Source organism: Python bivittatus, unplaced genomic scaffold (assembly GCF_059951505.1).
Source record: "Python bivittatus isolate LINGU-HERP-01145 unplaced genomic scaffold, Pbiv_v1 ctg000080_np1212, whole genome shotgun sequence".
NCBI lineage: Eukaryota > Metazoa > Chordata > Lepidosauria > Squamata > Pythonidae > Python > Python bivittatus.
This window is the reverse complement of record NW_028277035.1, coordinates 29,563,423-29,589,821: the sequence shown is the minus strand read 5'-3', so window position 1 is coordinate 29,589,821 and position 26,399 is coordinate 29,563,423. Positions and strand designations below refer to the sequence as shown.

General features: G+C 38.1%; 1 protein-coding gene across 6 annotated transcripts in view; it reads right to left on the bottom strand.

Annotated features, from left to right (window-relative positions):
- RAPGEF6 (Rap guanine nucleotide exchange factor 6) overlaps positions 1-26,399 on the bottom strand; it is a 163,861-nt gene that overhangs the window by 48,190 nt on the left and 89,272 nt on the right. For all 6 annotated transcript variants that reach the window (XM_025168498.2, XM_088133741.1, XM_007420950.3 and 3 more), the window contains 4 exons: positions 12,634-12,765; positions 4,314-4,494; positions 1,371-1,507; positions 320-478 (listed from right to left, as the gene is read on the bottom strand). In XM_025168498.2, coding sequence (XP_025024266.1) covers positions 320-478; positions 1,371-1,507; positions 4,314-4,494; positions 12,634-12,765 — 609 coding nt within the window. The remainder of the gene's footprint in view (positions 1-319; positions 479-1,370; positions 1,508-4,313; positions 4,495-12,633; positions 12,766-26,399) is intronic.

Genomic DNA, 26,399 nt, shown 5'->3' with positions numbered 1-26,399 from the left:
ATTTCAGTGGAACGCAGTTGTCAATTAACCAAAGATCAATTAAAACAAGTAGTTATTGTTTCTTGAAGAAGCGATGTTATGAGTAATACAAATAAAAATTTCTAATCTATTTCTAGAATAAGTGCTACATCCAATATCATATAAATGGACTTCTATTCACAGAAAATTGGGAGTGGCCAGGGAAGCAGCAGAAATCTGGCTGGTACTGGGCTGTCACAGTTGGATAAACCCTTAATTATTTTAAAGGATAATATATTCTATTTGTTCAGAACAAGCTTCACAACGGTAAGATATTTGACTTTTAGATGATCTATCTTACCTGGCAGTCATCTACTTTGGTCCTAACCACACCGTTCATATGTTGCTTTTCCAGAGATGGGGTAATCCCAAAACTATTTCCCATACAGAGACTTTCTGTTTTCCCATCAGGATGGCTAATTTCCACAGTGCCATTTAAAATAACATACCAAGAGTCAAGCTAAAGTAAAAAACAGATAAACCTATCTCAGTTCTCTTGCTATGAATCAAAAAGCCTCAATTGACACATAGACATGAGGTTTGATAAAAATTCAATTTACATTGCAACAATGATATGACAATTCAAGTAACAATAAAATGATTAAATATAGAGTTATATTAATGATTATTACCCTTCTATCATACAAAAACAACAAGAAATCAACAAGCAAATAAGAATTTCTGCTGACTACCACATTCTACAAAGTCTTACCTTAAGGTAAACAGTCTGTTCTTGTACAACACCTAGCCGCACTGATATTTGCAAATGGATAATGGACATATTATTGTGGCTAAGTAGAAAATACTTAGCAGAAGGATTTGAGAAACTAAACCTAAGGAATCTAAATATGTATGAATACAAAGGAGTTTTTACTGGATAAGGAAGAATATAAAAGAAGTCAGGAATATGATATAGTAACATCGTTACCTAAAATGAATGCTTTCCAAAATAAGTATATACAGAATATAAGAAAATTAAAAAGCACAGCATTACCCAAATATGTGTTAATAGAGCCAACTTGTTCAGTGGTGCAGAAGGAGTACTTGCATATAGGAAAGCTGGGGAATCTAAACAGACCCCATAAAGTGATGGCAAGGGTACATAACGTAGCTATCTTCATGGTTATTTCAATGTGCTTGTCAGCCAAATGGTAACACTTCCCCCTCATCTGACCCAGTAGAGAATACTAAACGTTGGGAACTTTTCATTATATATAATGAAGGCAAAAACTTCTACATATTCAGTAAACATTATTCAAATGGTCATCCTATTTGCTCGACAGAGAAGCACAAAAATATATGTATCCCATGTATAATATAGTAACATTTCCATGGCATCATGCCCTACTTACTTCTTGCCCATCTTCAAGGATGATGGCTCCTGCTTGCTCTACCACTTCAAATATCATTACTGAGCAAAGTTCTCTTCTTACTGACATAGTCATGTTTGCAAATGCTGGAAGCTGATGCATGAATTCCAATAATTGTTCTAGTGGATCAAAATTTGTATGTTAAATGCAAATGATATACTTTATAAAGTAAAACTATCATGCACATTGGCAAATGTTATTTAGTCTTCATAATAAGACTGGATTTCAATCTCCATCTCTATCACTCACCAGTTCATGGTAACATGGTAACTTGAATTCAATGCTAGCTTTATACATCAAAAATGTGTTTTAATCATATGGAAGGTTATTATGTACTGCATGTTAGATTCAGGGGGGAAGGGGAAGGGAGAGAGACAGACAGACAGAATGAATGCATAAAGGACTTACCATTAAGCCCTATGCAAAAAGTCATAGCAAACATTTTCCTATATTAACATGTATTTATTTATATGCATGTTCAAATGTATGTATTTATTGATTTAAAAAGACTTTAGACTGCCCATCTTAGATAGAATAAAACTGAGCAACTCACAAGGACACAATAAAACATGAAAACAACTCAAAACAACTCCCAGCGCCCCAGAACAAATTCCCCCACCCCTGAACATTCATATTTACTAGGCTCCAACCACACCCTAACCCAATGCTTGGGGGAAGAGCCAGCTCTCCAACGTTTTCCAGAAGGCCAGAAAGGTAGAGGGAGGGTATTCCATAGGGCAGAGGCAGCTACAGGGAAGGTGTGTTTCCTAGGTCCCACCAGATGACAACATTTAAGGAAAGGGATCTAGAGCATGTCCACTCTATCCCACCTGGTGGAACAGATAGATACCCTCAGGGAGAGGCAGTCCTGCAAATAACCAGGCCCTGTGCCATGTAGGGCTTTGAAGATGATAACCAGCACCTTGAATTGCATCCAGAAAGAAACTGGGATCCAGTACAGGTCACACAGAAATGGTGTAATACAAGCAAACTGCACAGTGCCCAGATCTGCAGGCACTGCTGCATTCTAAATCAGTTGTAACTTCCAGATCATAATTAAGGGCAGTCCCATGTATTGCATGTTGCAGTAATCCAATCAGGAAGTGATCAAGGTGTGGGGGGCAGTGAGCAGGGCCTCCTGGTCCAGGAATAGGTGCAACTGATGCACAAGATGAATTTGTGCAAAGGCAGTGGCTGACACACTCTAGGCATGCCTTGCATTACTTCATCTCCTGCAGCACTTCCGTAAACCAGAGTACTATATAGGATCCACACTCATAGAGATTCTGCACAAGCGTGATCCAATCAAGACCCTTATTACATGCCCATTCCAAGCAGCCACCAGAATCTCAGCTGGATAGTGTGCCACAGCTTTGGTAAAATCCCCAAGTTCCCTCTGAAACCCTATTGGGGTGGGCTGATTGAATACACCCCACTTCCCTGCAATGGAGGGTGATCGTCCAGAACTCTGGGCGCAAGAGGGTGTGAGCTGTCCATGGCAAGGGAATGATGTTAACATCTCCCAACCCCAGATTGCCATGCCACTGCTCCAAGACAAAAACCAAATCTAATATCTGACCTATACTGTAGTTGGAACAGGTCCATCATTGCCATGGTGCCATTGCCGTGGTGGCCATGAACTCCCAAGCCATCTCTGACCCCAGGCCCAGAGAAGGCATGTTGAAATCCTCCAGAACCATAAGCCCAGAGAAATCTATTGCCAACATGGCCAAAAAATCAAGAAACTTGGGCAGGGAGGAAGGCAAGCAAGCAGCAGTCCCAGCTGATCCCTATGACCCAGTTTCATAAACATGGTCCCACATGTTTCTATGTCTGGGGGAGTACTTCTAAAGCCCGCTAGGGACACTAGGAAGACATCAACCACATCTCCACCCCTGCCCCAGACTCGTAGCCAGTGCCAAACCTGAAACCTAGGAAGATACATTTCTGAGAGAAGACAGCACCTCTCGTACTCAACCGAGTTTCAGTGATACATGCCAGGTTGGCCTTCTGGTCTATGATCAACTCGTCAATGAGATTAACTTTATTACAGGCCAACCTAACACTAAGTAGCAACAGCCAGAATCCAGAGCTCCTGAAGCTCCAGGACACAGAGCTTGGTTTCTTTCTGCACTTTTGGCTTTGTTCTCTCTCTTTCTCTCTTTCTTTATTTTCTTTTCTTCCTTTATCTTAAATATTAGTTCTTGTTAGTTTTTATCTTTCTTGTTTAAAAATTTAATAAAGTTACAATTTAAAAAAAAGGAACCAGATCTTGAGGCGAAATACAGGGGACCAGAATGCAGAATTGGTCTCAGACACTAAGGCCACCTTCCTTAGGGGGTGGCCCATGCCATCTCCTGCCATAATCTGGATGCCTGTCATCTCCACAATGTTCTCCCCGCCCTCTTCCTCCCTCACAATCTATTTCCTTCCCCACACCCTTCCACTGTCAAGTTGAAGGTATCCATCCAACCAACCACCAACAAATGGGACAGATAAACCCCAATCAGGCTGCCAGAGCTTCTGTAAAACACATTCTGGGCAGCACCTTCATCCCACACCATCCAACTACTACACGCCCATTCTGCTCTCTCCCTAACCCCCAACCACCCTGCTCTGACTCAGGCCACAGTTGATTTTAAGATCTCAACTGATGTCAACAAATCCATAAGCATATCTTAAACACACCAGGCATATTCACTGGTTCATCCAACTTTGGGGGGTTTTTTTCCCCTACCTAAATAGTTGTACTTTTACAATATCTTTAGCTGGTTGATGCCTACTGCTGTATGGATGATATCCTTTTAGCTACATAATGATTAGTGTTGGGGTAATTCAGTTTACTACTGCATCTTTGTGCATTAATTTTAATAGCTTGAACAATAAAATAGATTCATTTATGGAGGCAATATTTTTATTTCTCACCAATATCATCATCTGTTTTGTCAGCAGGTTCTTTTTCAAGGCACTCCCGAACAACATCTCGCCCTAGGAGAGGATCAGATGTTCTATCAATGTCTTCATCTTCTTCTTCATCATCTTCAGAATCTACTGGTGCTTCTGGGAGACCAGTTAAATCTACATCTCCCATCTCACTTTCAGTAGCCTGTACACACAAGCAATAAATGATATTTAAGTTTCTGAAAGTTAAACATTCATACATGTGATACTGGCTACTTTTCTGTCATCTCTTTTCCAAGGCAATAATTCCTGTGATCCAACCCTCAAAGCACTCTTTGGGAAAGCAAGTAGAACCCATTATCACCAGTTAAACAAATACCAGCAGAAGTCTTTATCTTACATGTGGATGTATGAGTAACTTTTTTGGTTCTAGATTATTTCTTTTTAAAGATGTTTGAACACTGTTTTAACTCTGCAACCCAACAGTTAAAACCTATTCAACAACAGGAAAAAGTGCTTTAAAAAAACATTATGTTTCATCTCAAAACGGTTTTATTAATAGCATTGGTGATATCAAAAGTAGAAAGTCTTAACACAATGAATTTTAATTAGATCATATAACTTGCCAGAAGAAAAAAAAATGATTCACATGGCTAAAAGAAAAACTATATATTCAAATACAGGTGATCCTCACTTAATAACCACTTGTTCAGCAAACATTCAAACTTCACAACAGCACTGAATGAGTGGTACTTATGGCCAATCGTCATACTTAAGATGGTTGGAGCGATCCCATGATCACAGGATTGCCATTTGCCACTTTCTTTGCCAGCTTCCTACAAGCAAAGTCAATGCGGAAGCCAGCTGGAGGTCGTAAATGGTGGCCACTTGACATCCTTGCTTAACAACAGGGCACAATTTGCTTAATGACAATTGGAAGTGCCAGAATTTCTGCCGCTAAGTGGCGTGGTCACATGACATTGCCCTTTACAATTGCATTGCTTAATGATGGAAATTCCAGTCCCAATTGCCATCGTTAACTGAGGACTATCTGTATCAGATTTCAAGTTAAAGTATATACAACAAAAGTTATGCCATAGGATGTGGATAAATTTAAATCCAAACCAATCAAAGTTAGCTATATTTACCAGAACCAACCAATTCTCAATTTGAAAAGTTCAGGGCTATTTTGAAAATAATATTCTCTTTCATAAAAGTGTTCACAATCTATCAAAGCAGCTATTCTTTTGATTCCTATTTGGCTAACATATAAAAACGAGTAAACTGGATCAAATGACAGCTTAAAAATGATGAGCTTTAGCATTTGTACAATTTTTTACTATAGCAGGATTTTTGTTTTTTAAAAAAATGACCAAATAATTTACTGTCTAGAAAAAATAGTTTAATAAAGAAAAAAAATCTTATTTACACATTTATGGTACTAAAAGAAACATCTTGCTAGAATACCAAAAAGCAGTGAAAAGTCAATTCAGTTAATATTAAAGGTAGTCTGGAAACAGTCTTTAAACATGTGTAATTAGCTGTACATTAAACATACTAATTACTAAATAAACAAACTTGGCATTTTAAACATTTAATTACCAATAAAATAATTTATTTCAAAATAACATAGAAGGGCCCATTTACCTTAACAAGAACCCTTTGACATACTTAGGCTGAAATATGGCAAGTGGGCCACTGAGCATAGATTTTAAATCAGGAAAATAAGCGAAAGTCCCAGGAGCTTATACTATCCTCCTGCAACATTCAAATTTGTTAGCAAACTGACTGAATCAAGTGTATGAGTAGGATTTTTTTTTTCCTTCCCAAAACTGAGGTGTAGCTGAGAATTTTCCATCCACAAATTCTTTGAGGCACTAATGAGAGGTACCAGAGGGATGGGCCAATGTTTCTGCCTACATAGGCCTGAATTAGAAAACAACATAAATATGGAATGTTTCAATTCTCCCTGCTCTCTCTTTATTCCACTACTCTAATACCTGTACCTTTCTGCCACAAAATCAAATCTGGCTGATCTGATAAAGCACAGAGGAAAGAATTACATGGCTTAAGGGGGGGGGGGGGGGAGGAGATAAATTCCTATGCCCAGTCTTTCCAGAAAAAAAAGTTGATATTTCTGGAAGAAGGAATCATGTCTGTTGAATTTGTATATGCTAGAGTAATGTAGTCTAGGATTCCTAGTAGATTCAGAAGAAAATAAAACTACAACTAGAAAACGTAAACTAATATTCCAGGATCATTGAGGACTCAATCTGAAAAGGTTTAAGACCATGGTATTGCTGAAGCTAAGAAACTGTGCATAGATGAAGTATTACTTTTCCCATTTAAGGAAAAAAAAAACAGTGTTAATGTGACCAATAATTAGTATTTGCTGGATAGATCACATAAAACAATATAAAAATAAAATCCAAATCTACCCATTATTAATATTCTCCCAACATAATAGGAAAAGGCCTGCCTATGTCCCCCAGAAACCCTGGTTTGATCAGGATTGCATACCTGGTAGAACAGGATTAATAACAGCTTTTAAAATTTATACAGTGAGCAACCATGTATAAATAGTATAAATCCTCCCCTCATCATCTTAAATGTTTTTAGTATTTATGTATAGGGTGTAATGGAAGGCATGTGCGAGGAGGATACTGGAATGGAGGATCAAGGTTATCAGGAGGGAGGGGGAGCATTCCTGGAGAGGTTACAGAGCAAGCGCTTCCTCAGCCCGCAGCAGGACCATGGGAAGATGAAGAAGGTGAGACTGGCCCCTCCCTAGAGTCTCACGGGGTATATCCACTAGTTGCTTTAGCATAGGTTTAGTCTGGCGAGATTCTGTCTATTAGGTATAAGCTAATAAAGGAACTATACTGGACTGGACCGCCTCGTTGCCGTTCTTGGGCTGGGCTTGGCATAGGGTTTGTTTTTACAGTTGACTTTTAATGGATTAATTAATTTTAATTATTTATGGGGTATTTTTAATTGTTTATGGGTTTTTGATTTTAATTGTGAGCCGCCCAGAGTCACCTATTGGGGGAGATGGGGGGCATACAAATTTAATAATTAAATAAATAAATAAATAAATAAATAAACAAACAAACAAACAAACAAACAAACTGTCCCCTTGTCAGAAATCAATTACCCAGAAAAAAAAAGTATTAAATGCAATTAATGTAACAAAAAAAGCAAGCTTTTGCTCAAGCAAATTGGAAGTAACTTTTTTAGGCTGTGAAAGGAAAGAATACCTCCCTAGTTTGGAAGTTAATTGCCTGCGCATCACATTAGGGGAAACAATGTTTGAAGGCTAGGATTCCAGTTGCCAGATAGGAAGAGTTTTACAAGTACACTATATAGTTTTCCCCTTTCTACTTGCCAGTCTTCACATGACACACCACACAGCATCCCTCCATTGCTGCTGGTCTCCTCAGAGATTCTTAAAGTAATTAAACAACTGAAAAGTGGGAAAGCCCCTGGTTGTGACCTAATACCATCAGAGTTACGGAAGAGAAATGCTGATTGGTGGGCCCCTGATTTGGCCTCTCTTCTCACATGTATCAACAATATACTCCAAGTGCCAGGTAACTACAACTGTTCCCATTCCTAAGAATGGGAACCCTTTAAACAATCATTCAGTTAGCCTATTAAGCATGCCTAATAAACTATATGCCCACTTCTTGTATTATAAGTTATTGGATTGGCTGGACCAGGAAAAACTCACAGCTGATGAGCAGGCAGATCCATAGTCTTGCCAGGGTTGAGCTGAAGCCTGCTGTTCCCATCCAAACTCCCACAGCCTCCAGACACCGAGACAGGACATCAGCAGCATCACTTAATTCCCCAGGGGCAGAGATGTAAAGCTGGGTATCATCAGCGCACTGATGACACCTCAGCCATGATGATAGATGATCTCACCCAGTGGCTTCATGTAGATGTTAAACAGGAGCTGAGAGAGCACCAAACTCTGTGGAACCCCACAGAGCAGGGGTCAAAGGCAGGACCTCTCACTCCAATCAACACCAATTGGAACTAGCTTGGAGGAAGAGGAGAGCCAGCACAATACAATGCCACCCACCTCCAATCCCCTCAGCCAATTCAAAAGGATATCATGGTCAATAGTATCAAAGCCACCAAGGGTCAAGAAGAGCCAGGGTGGACACAGTACCTCCCATCCTGGTCACTCCAAAGGTCATACAAAACTGTGACCAGTGCTGTCTCTGTCCCATATCCAGGTCAGTATGCCATCTTACAATTTCTAATATATAAATACACACGTGGGCAACTACCTTTATATGTGCCTTTACTGACTTAAAATTCTATTCCAAGGGACAGATTCTGGTGGAAGCTGTCCCTCATATCTATTGATCAGAGGGAATTCTATTTATATCACAGTTTGTTCCAATAAATATGAGTAAACTTACACCATGTGGTGCAATCATTTCATGATTTATCATTTTTTAGAATATACATCATCCAAGGATCAGGTTGGGGTACAAACAAAAAAGGGGTCTTTAGAATCAGTACAGAAAGACAAATATTGTATTTGTACTGCTGTCCATTACCAAGTTCACTTAACCCAATGATTTTAAGATAATTTGAGGGAGATCTTTTCAAAATTAGGATATGTGTACCTCATTTCTATTTGGTGGAGGTGTGATAGCAGAGCGCTGCTAGCAACACTTGATGTATAATTCCTATGGTTTATTCCTCAGACATGAATATAATCTCCAATTTCATAGAGATCTGGGAGGAATGTAATCTATGCAAAAATTTAAAAGAATATAGGCAGTCTTTTTATTTAGCAACTGCCTCATACAATGACCATTTGCAGTTACAACGGCGATGAAAAATAACTGTGACCAATCCTCACATTTACAACCTTCACAGGTCTATAAAGCAAACAAAAGCTGAAGTAAGATCATAACCACAATCAAGGTTTCACTTAGTGACTGCTTTACTTAATGACTGAGTTGCCAGTCCCAATTGTGGTCACTAAACAAGGACTACCTGTAATTGATTTTTCCACCCAAGTTTCATTCAGTGGGCTTTCCATTGTTACTTTGGATTAAATTATGTCTTAAAATCTTTCAAACTTCTACCTTGTTATAGCATTATATTACTGTTTTCTGATATTTCATATTTCGTGGCTACTTTGCAAACCAGGAAACCATCGTGGCAGCAAGTTTAACAACTGTGGCACAATGGATTCATGAGTCCACACTTGTAACTAATTTTTATCTACTTGATACTGATTATGCTGTCTATCGTTTTACTGTTAGTTTCTGACCTCTGATCATAATAAAAACTCTCACTTTCATGATTTCACATGTTCCCATAGGATGAGGAACTCTAGATGTTCTGCAAACTTCCAAATCTGGTGCCCTCAGGATTATAACTTTTAAAATTCCCAACAAGCACAGGAAATTCAAGTCACAACACTTCCAAAATGCACCTAGTTACAGAAGGTAGATGTAATAAGGCAATAATTAAAATAACATCCAAACTATTTAGGCAAAGACTAAAAACAAAGCAAAATGATTATATTGCTGCTTTTGAAGCAGAGAAGTGGGAAGCGCACAACTCTTCCCAAGCTTACAGGTTTGTTTGTTTTTTTATACGAACTCCCCACAGCAATTAGGTTTTCCTCCCTGTCTATAAAAGTAAAAATCTGTGTGGATGGGGAAAGATACCAGAAAAGTAACAGAGCATATAAGGAGAAGATTTAGTATCCCTCTGCCTGCTTCTTTGTTTCAAATCAGATACCCAAATTCAAATTCACATACTAACGAGAAGGTTCTTCATAATAAAAATACTAGAGGAATCATCATCTTGTGATATAGGCATTTAGAAAGGATTAGTGAGATTTTTGCATCCACAGCTGGAAGTAATTTGCTAATAAATTTAATTAAGGTGCAAATCTCATATGGCAGAATATGATAAAATTAATATAAACAAGCAGCCCAAGTTAAGAATTTATGTTCCATCCATTTCAATTGAAAAATTAAGTAGACATATAAATTTGTCCATTGGAAGTCCATGAAACCAAACATGTTTAAACACCTACTGCATTATGCCCAAAATAATTACAGAAATTACAGAAATACAAACATAACATATGAGACTAAAAACAAACATTAGAGACTAATGATCTCTATTGAACATAGATTCACATTGTAACCTATGTATCCAGATTCAGTGCTAGATATACATGCATATGTAACCAATGCATGCATAGGACTTCTGCCTTAGATATTATTACACTATTCAGCCTTAATAAATCCTTTAAAGTAAAAGCAAGACTGAGCAAATGCAAACAAACTCCAAATAACACACACTGGCCAACTGTTAATTTGATTTTCAAAAGCCTAACTGTGGGTAAACAGGTTTATTTATGGTATTTTTATGCCACTCAACTTCAAAGAGCCCCAAGCCGATTTGGCATTTTCCATTCACCATATGAATTTCTGTAGGTTATTGAGGAATATATGGGCAAATAATATTCTAAGTGTCTTATAGCTTAATAATGTGAAGCTCATAGGCTGTGAAGTTGAAGAATTTATTCACATGCATAAACTTGAAATATACAAGTTCTTCTGCAATCTGACCATCATCACCACCACCACCAACACCATTATCAGCATCACTGTCTGCTGAACTTAGTCTGATAAAATGACTAGTAACTTACTGCACAGATAGTACTTAAAAGAAGCTATATCTAATGCCATCATACTGTCATTTTAAAAGGCTTTTTCAACTCACACAAAAGGAAGAAACAATCAAGAATGACAAGGAATACTTGAAATTGACTTTTATCAACCAAGCCATCAGCCTGTACATCTCAGTATTACAGTATCTCTACTGTCTGGCACTGCTATATAATCTATGGTTCTCCGGATGTGTTGAAGTTCACTCTGTGAGATCAGCATGCCCAATTGTGCATTACAGTTCCAGCAGTATCTATTCCTACTCTGTGCTTTCCTTCCAGGTCTTTCTAGGAGATACAAGAAACAAAATCTAGTATTCTTCAATGTGAAATGAATATATTCTACTAATGAGCTATATGAGTTCGCAAATACAATTTTGTTGTTTTGCTTTGCTTACAGTTTATGTTCCAGCATTATTTCCCCCCTTTCCAAATGCAGCAGCATGTTCAGAAGGGGTTGGCTGAATTGGGGATAGGAAACCAAATACAAGACCAGGTGAATCTTGGTTGGATTCACCTAATCCCTAAACCTGAGTTAGTAAAACATAGTTGTGTTCATTTCCACAATACAGTAACTGAACTGCTAACTACTCCACTCTATTTTAGCTTAGCCTAGCTTTAGTCAGCTGACTAAAGGATTCCAGCCTCTTCATCTTCACAGGTTAGATTCAAATCTTTAGCATTTATACTATTACACATTTTAAATACCTGTCTATTTTTATTATTTAAATAGTGTTATCTTTCCTTGCTATAGTGCAAACAGCTTATGAGTGACTAAATTGTCACACTAATGGATTTATAAAATCTTTTCCATTTAAACTATTTCCATCTATTACCTCATTAATTCCATGTTAAAAACTTGTGACTAGTTTCCAATTAAAGTTATTTGCAAATAACAAAAGATAATCAATTCAAATCATGTTCTTTCTAATTTGCCATTTGCCAGCAGCGTGTATAATGGTGCTGGGTGACTCAATTGTTTTCAAGATTCCATAGCCATGAGAGCACAGGATTTTCCTAAACCAAACATCACTGCTTTCCTTATTGTATTCCAACAATGGAGGTGTGGTTAATGGCAGCTTGGAAATAAAGACTGAACATTCTGATTTTATACATGGAAGTTTTTCCCTTAAGTGTAGTACACATCACTTTGACTGACATAACACTACAATATATTACTATGGTCTCGTTTTATTTTGCTAAAGCATTTTACAAATCAAAATCTCAATATGCTTTGAGATGCTCATTGTCTTTATCATTCTGATGGGGATTAAAAGAAATTAAGAGAGAACTGTGGAGTCCTTGGTGCTCTCTGAGCTTGACTGTTTCCTTGCGGACGTTTCATTACCTGACTAGTGCTAGTGAGTGTGGGATTTGCTCCCTGTTTATATACAGTAGCTTGCCCTGCCAGTGCTGGTGGAGGTGTGGTTTTCTCCTTGGTAGTTCCTTGACTAAGGTATTGTTTTATGCTTGATCATTTGCCTGGTGTAAATCCCTGTGTGACTGGGTGTTGGCTGCTGGAGAGGAGAAAAGCCACATTTGACAAAAAGCAATGCTATACTTCCTCTATTCTGTGGAATATTTCAATAAACTATACATCTTTTTATGAAAATAAAAGAGTTTCAGATTTACCTGATAGATGTCTGATAAACTGCTACTCCCAGAATCACTGGCAATGCTGCAGCCAGACTGGCTTGAAGGGACATGTGTTACCTGTGGATGTTGACTATCTGTGAGGTGCATCTTGGTAAGGTCTGCTGGAAGCTGGAAGGAGAAAAAAAAGGGGGGGGGATCACAGTTAAGCAGGATTGCAAATTCAAGCAATTCATGTTCTTTCTAACCTGGAAATAATTTGACAGTAATTTAAAAAACACAAGTGAACAACTCACTTCTTCTTCTTCAGAGTAGAAAGCATCTTTTCAGAGAGAAGAAATAATTTACTGGCAATATATGAACTTACCCCTGAATGGCAAATTTCTGCAGATAAGAATACAGGGTTGCATGTCCTCAAGGGCTTTAAAAGATTAGCAATTGAGGAAAACATCACGGATTACTATTTTAATGTAATTAAATAATCCAGGGAGACACATTTTCAAAATAAATGAAAGTTTTGTTGTAATTTAAACATTTGGGAAATTATTATTGCCATTGGGTTGACATCACCAAATACAAGTAGAATTACAATGGAGTCTGAGTGAATGCCAAAATGAACACCTTAGCAAACTGAAAGGTTCATCTTGGTATTCACTCAGACCTATTCTTTTATCTTGTTTTGTCTAAAGTTTGTTAAGACTTGTAGACCTTTCCCAAATTGATACTGAACGTAAGTTAATTTGTAGACTACTTTCAGAAGGTAGGAGGACGATGAAACAAGCTGCAACAGAGGCAACAGACAAGTCAAAGATAGTGGCCATGTTGATATTTTAAAAGAAACTAGCTGGAAATAAAGCTTATGTGGTATACCTTTATACTTTGGTCCCTGTTGCTATTTTGTTGCTGGTACTTAAGTGGTTTACTTTGCTGTTGAATAGCTCTTTATAAAGAATACTTGGGACTATCTGGGGTTGGATATCTGGGGCTGTGTTGTCTGTTCTTTTACTACTGAGAAATAAATGGTTGAGCTACTTGGTGTCTACTAGACATTTCAGGATATTTGATGTTTTAGGGGAAAGTTTTATGAAAGTAATTGGAGGTAAATTTTAAGTATAAGGATTACTTCGTTCTTAGGAATGAATACCCACCTACAGAAGGCAAGCTCTGGGAAACAGTACCTATTTCTTTTCATGTTTACCTTAAAAATGCTTATTTATTATTTCTATTTTTATGTATTTCATTTATATGTGTGTGTGTGTATATATATGATATACACATGTGTGTGTTATGTAAGTTAATATTAAAAGCTTGGATATTTTAATATTGATAAGGTTTTTTTGCATGTATAGATTAAATTTTTAGTTTTATTTTTAATATTTGATATTTAATTTGAGGAGTTTTATCCAGATAAATTGTATGAACTTACTATGCCCTGTTGCCTATTGCAAAGTAGATTGATTAGACAAATAGTTTTAATCAACCCCACATTGATGGTCAAAATACCAATATCTAATAGATTTATGCCTTTAGAACAGATGGATATTTATGTCACAAATGGATGTCACAAATGGACCTCTAGAACCTTCTATCTATCTATCTATCTATCTATCTATCTATCTATCTATCTATCTATCTATCTATCTATCAATCAATCATTTTATTCAATTTCTATAGCCGCCCATCTCAGACAAGTGACTCTGGGCAGTGAACAATGAAAGCTATGAATAAATCAACTTGGGAGATCAAGGCCTTACAAGCTTCAGCCTCAGTTTTGAATAAATGCTAATCCAAATCCTTAAATTTACAATTTGATCTTGGGGTTCTTAAAGAATTGTTAGAGAAAAAATGTAAGCTTGCTATGGAATTGGCAGTTTTATTTAATGATTTCTCAAACAATTAAAACTGTTGGTGTATTAAATGAAAATAACAGAAACATGGCTCTTATATCAAACAAGTATTCTCACAGAAAAAAATAAGAAACAAACTTGAGAGAAAACTAGGTTGTTTTATGTAATATAATGCATGTATCCAGAACAGAGCAGAATACAAACATTAATCCTGCAACCAAGATTTGTTAAATCACATGCTCTGGGAATAGTAATAAAAAAATGTACTAAGATCTCAGACCATGCAAACTATCTGAACAGGATGCTTTTTCATAAAGCTACTTTGAATGCTGTCCCTGGCTGTCTCTGTGTTTATGGGCACACACAGTCACTTTGTGATGCTGGCAATCCCAGTAGAAAGGTTGTCTGTGCACACACACGCATGTGCAGACAACCAGGGACAGCCTTCAATCTTTCCAGAATGCAGCTGCTTTTACACTTCAAGTTAAGATGCTTCACTTACATAAACCCGTTTGGCAAAGGAGCCCTTCCAAATGCATTGCACAGTCATATTAAGAGCTATATAGACAGATTAAGAATTTATTAGCACAAATTATTCAATCTTAGAAGTGATTAAATTAATCCAGCTAATTTAAGAATTTAGACTTTAGAATTTCAAACTTTCTTCTTTATGATATTGACCCAAAACTATAGTTTACAAATAAAATAAAATAAAATAAAATCCCACTTGGTATTTAGACAGACTTCCACATGTCCATTCAAGAAGGATTAAGATTAGTAAGAAGTCAAGATAACAACTAAGGTATATATATATATATATTTCATTCATTCATTCATTCATTCATTCATTCATTCATTCATTCATTCATTCATTTTATATAGTTGCCCATCTCACATTTGTGACTCTGGGCAGCTTAGAATTAAAACATAAACAATACCAAATGACACAGAATAAAACAACCATACAAACAATACTTTAAAACAATTAAAAGCAATTAAAACCATGCAATACAATCATCAGGAGAGTACAATAATTCACAAAACATACAACCATTTTATGGACAATACACCACTCCTTGATTCCCAGGCCAGATGGCAAAGCCAGATCTTCAGGCCCTTTCGGAAGGCCATCAAGGTTGGAGTCAGCCTAACCTCAGAGGGAATTATATTCCATAGGGTGGGTGCAGCAGTAGAAAAGGCCCTCCTCCTGGGTCTCACCAGATGACATTCTCTAGTGGATGGAACCCACAACAAGCCTCTTCTGCTGGACCTGATGGGATGGTAGATGTCACTGGGGAGAGGCAGTCCCTCAAATAACCCAGCCTCATGCCATGTAGGACTTTACAGGTTATCACCAGCACCTTGCATTGGACCTGGAAGCAAACTGGTAACCAATGCAGCTAGTGGAGCAGAGGTGTAACGTGCGCAGTTATATGTGTGCACATAACTGCCTGCACTGCTGCATTTTACTCCAACTGAAGCTTCAAATACTCTTCAAAGGCAGTCCCATGTAGAGCGTGTTACAGTAATCCATATGGGAGGTGACCAGAGCATGAGTGACTGAGTGTAGAGCTTCCTGATCCAGCAATGGGCACAACTGGTACAACTTGATGCTGTGCAAAGGCCCTCCTATCCACAACTGCCACCTGCTCTTTAAGCAAGAGTCGTGAGTTTAGAAGGACCCCCAGACTGCGCACCAGGTCTGTCTGGGGAAATTCAACCCCATCCAGAACCAAAGATGGTAAATTCCTAGATCCAGGTGGCCCCAAAATCCAAAGCCACTCACTCTTGCCAGGGTTGAGCTGAAGCCTGTTGTTCCCCATCCAAACTCCTACAGCCTCCAGATACCGAGACAGGATGTTGGCAGCATCACTTACTTCAACAGGGGCAGAGGTATATAGCATACTGATGACATCTCACCCCATGGCTATGGATGACCTCACCCAGCAGCTTCATGTAGATGCTAAATAGCAGTGGAGAGAGTACCAAACCCTGTGGCACCCCACAATTTAGGGGCCAAAGGTGGGACCTCTCACCCCCAATCAACACTGACTGAAATCAGCCACTGAGGAAGGAAGCTCAATACAGTGCTTCCTTCCCAACCCACATAGTCCCAACCCACACAGCTGGTCCAGAAGGATACCATGGCTGACGGTATTGAAGGCTGCTGAGAGGTCAAGAAGAGCAGGGATGAACACACTACCCCATCTCACTCTCACCAGAGGTCATCAAAAAGCGCAACCAATGTTGTCTCAGTCCCATACCCAGGCCTGAAGCCCGACTGAAAGGGATCCAGATAATCCGCTTCATCCAGGACAATCTGAAGCTGTTGCACAACCACCTTCTCAACAAACTTCCCTAAAAAGGGAAGATTGGATACTGTCAGGCCTAGCCCAAGGAACTCCAGGAGACCATACAGAATCAATCCAGCAAGGTTTATTAGCTACAACCCCTTAACAAGAATCTTCCCAGAATGAAACCAGTTCCCAGGCTCAGCCAGTTCACACCGATGGAATTTCTTAGGGAGGTGCCAGTCTCCTCCGCTTATCTCTTCCTCGCTCCTCTGGAGATGAGAGCACATTCTTTACTCCCCTCCCACCATTCCAGTCCATCACAGATACTGGACAAAAATTGTCCAGAATGGTTGGGTCCAGCAACGACTTCTTGAGGAGAGGGCAGTCTAATGCCTCTTTAAGGGGTGCTGGCATCATCCCCTCTCTCAAAGAAGAATTGACCACCACTGAAACCCAACCACATGTCACCTTCCTGAAAGTTTTTGCCAATCAGGAAGGGCATGGATCTTATAAGCAGGTGGCCAAGCTTACAGTCAAAAGGACCCTCTCTGCTTCCTCGGATCCAATAGGTTCAAATTCCTCCCAGACAACATGACAAGACTATGCCCCAGGCATCTCCACAGGACCTGTACCAAGGCTGGTGTCCATCTGGGAACGAATCCAAGTGATTTTGTCTGACAGATCCTCTGCAAACTCCTCTGCATGGCCCTGAAAGTGTATGCCAGAGTCCCTTCTACCCAAGAGGGCTCTGGTCACCCTAAACAGGGCCGCCGGTCAGCTATCCATGGATGCAATAAGGGCGGAGAAGTACTGATGCTTTGCTATCCTTACTGCCACACGGTTGGCCTTAATAGCAGCTCTCACCCACATTTGGTCAAGTTTGTTCTTCATTTTCTGCCAGCAGCTCTTTGGGCATCTCTTAATTCACTTCTTCTCCTGCAGCTCTTCCATAAACCATGGAGAGTGACAGGATCCACAAAAGCAGAGAGGCTACATGGGTGCGATCCGATCCAAGTCCTCGGTCATCCTCCTATTCCAGGTGACAACCAGGATCGCAGGTGGACCATGCAGCAGACCCTTAGGAATAACCCCCAGCTCCCTTTGAAGCCCCACAGGGTCCACCAGTCAACGAGGAGTGGACCATTTGAATGAGTCCTGCCTCCCTGAGGGGGTGGGGAGTACTAGAAAATCCCATGGTTATCAGAGCATGACCTGACTATGACAGGAAAGCCACAGAGAGCTCCCCCAATTCCAGAGCACACTGCTACTGCTCCGACAAGAAAACCAGGTCAGGTATGTGACCACTGTCCCACATTGGGCCCTGTATACAAGTATACAATGTATACAAATATTACCAGCAAAAATAAGAAATTGAAATAAGAATTTTAATGAGGATAAGGTTATACATCAAAAGTGAAGTAATGAAAATACTCCACTCAGAAACACAGAATAGTTCTTGGAACCAATCTAATTTAAAACCAGCAGGAAATTAACTTTTGAATTCTTATATACTGCCAGAAGGAAAACAGCCCCCCCCCAAAAAAAAATCTGTAGAGGACTTAAGAAAGCAACTAGAAAATAGATGGGAGAAAATTTCATGTCAGTGAAGTGCATTCAGCTAAACCATGCTGATTGATCTTGACACCCTAATTGATGCTAGGCCAATAAAGTTAATTAATTTGCAGTTGGATGATGATGCCTCAAATCACTAAATGATTAATAATCCCTTCATACAAGAAACGCAATTCTCCTTAGAAAGATAAGTATAACAAGGATGTTAACACTCCAACAACCACCTCTGGTCAAGGAGATGTTATTTAGATTCAGAACAGTGCAGATAATTACTCCCTCCCATGCTATTTGTAGAGTCACTATCTACAACATATAGCCCTTTCAAATTAAATAATGGAAGTAGTATTTCTGAAAGTGATACTCTCTATTCCAGAATTGCTGAGAATTTACTATTATTTAAAAGGTAATTTTAAAGTACTCCATTTAAATATAAATGAATTTGACCATGTTACTGAATAGTATAGAACAGAAAAATCTATACAAGACAATCGACTATATATTATAATCTATACATAGACTACATATTCTGTAGACTATCCATATACTATATATGGTCCACCCCAGGCATCTCATCGACCCGGGTGGCTTCCAGCAGTGCTCAGGGAGTTTCTTGACAATCTAGCAGGTGAATCTGGTGAGAGCATGGCTCATTGTTGCATTGTGAGGCAACCCAAGCCCTTGATAAAATTGCCCTGAACTGTCACTCTCTCTCTCGGCCAATTTTGGATGGCTCCTTGGTTTACTGAGAGCCTGTAGCAGATGAAGTGATAGAAGCATCACTCAGGCACGTGCGGTGAAAGATAAAAAGTGAATCTGGTTGAACACAATGACATGTGTGGTAATAAGAAAGGCAAAATACCGTTACATCTCCTCTCTTACTGCGTCAGAGAGTTATTGTCCTGAGGCCATGTTCCAGGTGGTCAATTCCCTGTTAAGAACAGCAAACATCAGGTGCCCCGGCCCTGTTGCTGTGATCAGTTAGCACAACATTTCACTGACAAAGTCACCAAGATTTGCTCAAGTCTTGACTCCACATAGCCAGGGTCCAAGAGGATAACTGGAGCATCGTCTTGCTTAGCTACCTGGAATTCCTTTCGGCCTGTGAGTGCATTACTCCAGTGAGCTGTAGGCTCACAAAAACAGTACTGCTGAAAGTAGTAATAAGACCTTTCGGTATACAAGAAGTCTCAAAACTTTAAAATTGAAGGTGACAAAAGAAGGTATGCTAAATTGATTAAAACACTGGGAACTTTTTATGCATTATGATTTCTCTAATAAAAAGAGAATGTGCACAGAGGAATACAAATGTATATAGGAATTGTTGATTCTGACTTACATAATTAAAATTTAGTAGATTTTTTTTATTATTTTGCATATGTTATTAATAGAATGATGTTTGCTTTTCAGCATATCAGAGTACCTTTTTAATTTTTTTTTTAAATACACATGTGGTAGAAAGGTATTCAGGGACACATTAGTCCCAACAAGCACCAAGTTGCCTTTTGTTGGAGTACTTACATGTATTAAAATATTTTAGTTGCTTTAATCTGTTGAGTAGACAAAGTGGATATTGAATCTAATACCTTTATAGCCCTCTTAGCAATGATTAGGAATAACAGAAGCTGCAATCCAACGTTATCTGTAGTCGCAGATTCCACTACAATATACAGAGCTGCTCAAACAAAAGTTATTCTTAAAAATAATTCCCAGAAAATACATCATCATTTGAAGTCAAACAAAAGTGTGTGGAATCATCTTTAAAATGTTCCTTTGTAAAGCATTCACTTGCTAAATTTTATGAGATTTGCAATTATATTGTATTCTCATTTTCACAGCAGCTTAATAACATATTGTCATATATATCTGTTTGCAACTTCAGTAAAAAATGTCAATTATAATGTGGAAGATATCAGAGTGGTAGACAGTTTCTGCCTTTTAGGATCAACCGTCAAGAGTAAAGGAACAAGCAGTCAAGAAATATGTCACAGACCAGCATTTAGTAGAGCAGTCACGAAGGCCTTGGAAAAAATATTCAGACGCTGCGAACTACCTATATCTACGAAGATCAGAATAGTGGAAACAATGGTATTCCCTGTGACACTCTATGAAAGTGAAAGCTGAACTCTGAAAAAGCAGGAAAGGAAGAATATTGATGCTTTTCAAGTGTGTTAGAGAAGACTCTTGAGAATACTGTGGATAGCCAAAAAACAAACACATGGATTGTCAAACAAATCAACCCAGAGTTCTAACTCAAATTTTCTGACTTCAGACACATTATGTGAAGACCCAGCACTCTGGAGAAGATTCTAACCCTGGAAAAGGTGGAAGGAAGACAAGAGTTCACTATTGGAAGACCTGAAAGACCAGGTTAGGCACAGATTGTCATGAAGAAAATCTATCTATATGGTCTCTAAGAGTTGACAACAACTTGATGACACATAATCAAAATTATTAAAACCATTATTATATCCTTAAGACAATAAATACAGGTTATCTCAATTTTGAAATATCCCCCATAGTTCAATATAAAATTAAAATATCTGGTTCAGGAGCAGAGTGTTCTACATGATTATTATTAAAAAGTTGCATTTTAAGATATGCATTAGTGCCTCTAGCTGAGATGATGTAGTAAAACACTTCTTTTCCACTGAAAAGATTTCAGATGCATTCTGAGTTGTTCATTTCAGCTCATTTCAAAATCAGATGAAAGTGTTAACTTTAAAAAAAAGAAAAGAAAATTGAGCTCAGAATGAAAATCTCTAAAACAGTATTTTTCAGAATACTTCTGCTAAGGAACAGCAGATGCGAATTAGTGAAATTGTTCCAAGGACATTAGGAAGTTTCCAAATTTGGATAGTAACAGCAAAATCAGCTTCCAACAGATTGGACAGAATGTCAGCCTGCTTAAAATAAAAAGCAGGCAGGCTGGGGATGGAAAGTGATCATTTCCCTAACTGAGAATTGGATTTCAGACCGCTCATCAGATGACTATCTGATATGCATTGATGTGACCTCTTTAGGGAATCACAAAGTCAAGTTCTGAACCATAACACCCTATATATAGTATGACATTCTAGCTGTTCTGTTTGAATGTGCCTAAGTACCTAATATTGGCTCTATTAGATATATAGTATTATTATCATGGGAAATCATGCAGGGATGCATGAGCAAACGAGCTAATAATTCTAGATACTGAAAGTTACTACACATAAATATTAGTATTAAATAAGCATATGCCTGATACATCAAACCTGCTTTCTGATCAAAACTGCTTTTACAATAGTTCACAAAGTAAAAGCAAAATACAAAAAGGCTTTGTATTTCCTGCTGTTCTAGCATCTCATCCCAATGTAATTTTCAGTCTCTATTTTCTATATGTATTTATTGTTCATATACTGAGCTACCTGTGCAGGTGAACTACACTGTTATCATAGACAAACATGATGCCAACAGTTGTTAAAACGAACTGCAGAATAAGTTCTGAATCAAGTTTACTCAGTATAATGCAGCATACTTATTTAACTGTGAATATCTGAAAAGACAAACTCTGTGAATCAAACAGGCTTCGCAGAAGCAGATTTGCCCCCCCCCCCCCCACCCTAGCCAGATCATTACAAACATTCTTCCAACACAGTATTATTTGCTCAGCTGCCTGAAAAGGCTTCCTTCCCATGTATATTCCATTCCCCCCCACAAGTGGTATAGATTATTAATATACTGTATTTCACAAAGCCGTAATTATTTCAGGAACTCTCTTTTTTCTAAGAAGAATACTAATTACATAGCAGAACCTAACTAGCAGAATTACAAGTTACAGTGGTGTATTTCTCTATCTTGGAAAGACCCTTTTGAATTTGCCCTTACTAGCAGGGACTTTTTCTGTGGTGCTCTCAAGATACGGAACACACTCTTGAGAGCGTACTCTTGTGCCCCCGGTATTTTTTTTTTTTAAATCTATACAGCCGATGTTTCACCAGTCCTTTAACTGTCAAATTATTTTAGTACCCATTTTAGTGTTTACTTTCATTTTTTTATCCTGTTCATTTTAAAAATTCTGTTAACAATCCTGACTACTCAGGACAGTTAAAGGACAGGATGTAAATCAAACAAATAAGTATTTACTTTTCTTAGATTGTGGGGGATATATAAATAGATATCCCACTCACAATACAAGAAATAAGTCTTGAAATTCCTCAAGATGACTACCAACTGTTTGATTGTCTTTAATATCATCCATCCTTCTTTGTGCCAGAGTTTTATAGATCTCAGGCATCTTTTAACTGCACTTTTTACACCTTATAAAGTATATTTATTCACCTCTTTTTATGAAACACGTGGGTAACATGAAAACAACTGCTGTTCAAAATTATATTCAAAGAAATAAAAATCAAACAAAAAATACAGTAAGATGCATCTTCCATTCATACACTTTCTCGTTGCAATTATCAAAGTGGTTCAACCAACAGTGACATTGAATTCTAGGATCTTGAATAAACTCACCAAGTGAATTTGGCTTTCGCTTCAGTTCTGTATCAGGGATCTATCTCAAAGAATTATTATGAACATTCTTAAAAACATATGTACATGCAACAATTTTCAATATTCTGAAATACATTAACTACAAAATATTTCCTTTTCTAGTCATGTACAAATGGCACTTATACAATCAGATCTGTTTTGTATTAAATAAAGTATTAAGCTACATTCTACTTCATCAAATGTATAAAATTATCTAGAAAGTAGTAGGACCATACCCATGTGCTATATAATACAGATAGTCCTCACTTAGCAACCACTCGTTCAGTGACCATTCAAAGTTGCAACGGTGCTGAACAAGTGGTACTTATGACCAGTCCTCAAAATTCTGACCATCACATCACCCTTATGGTCACATCATCGCAATCTGGGCACTTGGCAAACAGCTCGCACTTAAAACAGTTGTAGTGTCACCATATGTAACCTTCCTCACCAGCTTCCCACAAGCAAAGTCAATGGGGAAGCCGACAGAGAAAGTCGCAAGTTATTCCAGTAAGTCTCCCCCGCCCAGCGGCAGCCATCCATAGCCCTGCCACGCTCACTCCACATCTTGCTGGCCGCCTGTGCGCCCTCTCCCACCCAGCAGCAGCCACCCCTGGCCCAAAATCACTCATGCACACCTCTGCACCTACCTGTGTGCCCTCCCCCACCTGGCAGCAGCTACCCTCAGGCCCAAAATTGTTTGTGTGCACCACTACACATCCTCCCCCACCTGGCAAAAGCCATTTACGTGCCTGCTGGCCTGCTTGCAAGGTGCCTTGGACTTGCAACTTCCTGCCGTCCTCCTCACTGACTTTGCTTGCTGGAAGCTGGCAGGAAGTTGCGAGGAGGTCCTCCCTTAACAACCCACAATCCTTGTTTAACGACTGCCATGGGACTGCCAGTGACTGCTAAGCAATGCAGCAACATGATCCCACACTTTATGACCACATTACTTAGCGATGGAAATTCCAGTCCCAATTACTGTCATTAAGTGAGGACTACCTGTACTTACAAAACAACATATGCATAATAAAATTGAAATTTAGAATCAAACACCAGAGAGTGCTAAGTTTATAGGTTTCCAAAAAATCTCATTTTTGAATTTTTAAGCCTTCTTATCACCACAGCTGACCATTTGAACAAAAGGAAATTAAAATGCAAAAGCCCATGAAAATAGGTTACTATACTGACTGCCTGTATGAATAAAAAGTCAAGAAATTTAAGAGTATTAGTCCTGCAGCCACCTAATATGCCCTTCCATTTTTCAATCACAAACAAGGCATTAACTAAAGAATGTTTTAGTATCAGTTACACTGATATTATTTTAATTAGTAATTTAATTAATTTAATATCTTTATATGCTAGCTTAAAATTAAGGTGTCTTTTGAAAGTCTAACCCAACAGCATAAGATCTCTAATTCACTGCAAGACCTTGCAGAGACAGCACTCTGGCTGTAGTCTGAAAATTTGTTTTTTCTGAGGATGGTATACATGGCCCTTAGGAAAATACACACAGTCCTCGTTTAGTGACTATTTGCAGTTACCAGAGTGATGAAAAAGTAACCTTGCAACCAATCCTTGTATTTAAGACCTTTGGAGGTCTGCAAAGCAAAGGAAAGCTGAAGTAAGATCGTAAGCAGAGTCACGGTTTCACTTAGCAACTGCTTCACTTAAGAACCAAGTTGCCAGTCGCAATTGTGGTAGCTAAATAGGAGTACCTGTAAAGTTATCATTATATCCTGTACACCTGGCTGATAGCTGAGGCATATGGGTTTAGGAAAACTGAGGAAAGAGACAAGACAAGGGCTTGAAATGCAATTCAGAATGAGGAGAAAACAACCTGCTTCAAATGCTAAAAATGTTATGAACTGCTTAAGCATCCACTGCAAATGAATGAATGAATGAATAAAATAAAATTACAAAGAGTGATGGAAGAACAAACGTTGAATAAACTATAATCTTATAGGAATTCAGCCAATATATGTTAACCAGATGAATGAAAGAGTAAAGTTTTACTAGTATACAATCGTATTTACATTGCAGTTCACTGTGCTGTAGCCAACCAGTATAATCTGAGTAGAGAGAGAAAGTAGAGACACGTTTGTGTAATTGTGCCTTGTTTCCAATGGTTCCCTATGTTAGTAATTCCCAAACTTTTTTTTTAATGTACACAATCATAACACTAAAATGTACTGATTTGTAAGACAGGGTCAACAATATTGTGCCTCAAGTCCCATGACTCCCAGTTGTTATCCACAGGACCACAAAATTAAATCAAAAGTACACTAAAATTCTGCAAGATTCCCAGATCTGAGACTGTGTTGATCCTGTCAAAAATTTTGCAAAATCTTGGTGATCTTCTGAGTTTTCAGCCATTGAAAAAGTATTGAACAGAGGCGGCCTATACCAAAAGACTACTTACAGAACTTCAAGGATCAATAATAGTTTCTGGGCTATAAATTGGGAATAATTTTCCATGTTAAAAAAAAAGTCAAAACCCATATCGGCTCAATGTAACCCAATAGGCTATAAAAACCAGAAAGATTCACCATATACTAATTATGCATTGTAAAAGTACCTTCAAAAGTCACATCATCAAAATAAGGGTCTCTATTTCATAGTCTAAACTAGTGAATGTTGACAAAATAAGGAATCTCCTGTGCTAGTAAAATAATGAATGTAAAAACTATAAATTGCAAAGTACAGTACTCCAAATATAGGTATGTATACAGGTAGTCCCCAGTTTAAGAACAAATTCCATTCCCAAGGTCTGTCCTTAAGTCGAATTTGTACGTAAGCTGGAACAGTATTATTGTATAATACTGTATAATTAGTATTGTGTAATTAACTTGAACCATTCTGTATTTAATTCAAATTTTGCTACAATAGGCTCCGTTCTTAAATATGGGTCTGTAACCTGGGTGTTCTTAACCCACAGACTATATGCACTGACTAATATATACTGCTAAACTCTGTCCTCCAAATGCCTACATATTTATTGACCACACTAGAAAACTAAAGATAAGTCAGTGATAAGAAAAACAATTATCTGTACAGTAAATGGCATGCTAAAAATCTACAAGACATCAACTATAGTGCAAATTCTGATGTAATTGTAACAAGGAACCATATTATTATTATTACGGTTGTTCACACAGTCAGCCAGATATTTAGACTGGATTTGGCATTTTTATCCACCTATCGAGTCCTTCCCAAGAACCTGGGATAGGCAGATGTTGTTTGATGGTGTTAAAAGTATTGTCGCAGGATAAAGGATAAAGTAAAGTAAAGCTGCCTTTTGCAATTGACTGATGGTGATTTTGTCAATGCCTACGGTGATTATTGTGATTATTATTTTATCCCACCTGTATGATATCTAGAACTCCAGACAACTAGAGTTTCTGTATTTTCTCATACAGTATAAATGTCAAATACCAGATACTCCAATTACTGCAAATAGTATAGCATCCTATATCTGCATAAGCGAACTATTGGAAACTACTTTTAATTCTTGTATGAATTCAAAATGACTGCATTTTTCATGCAGCACTGTACCTAGCTACTTTTCCACATA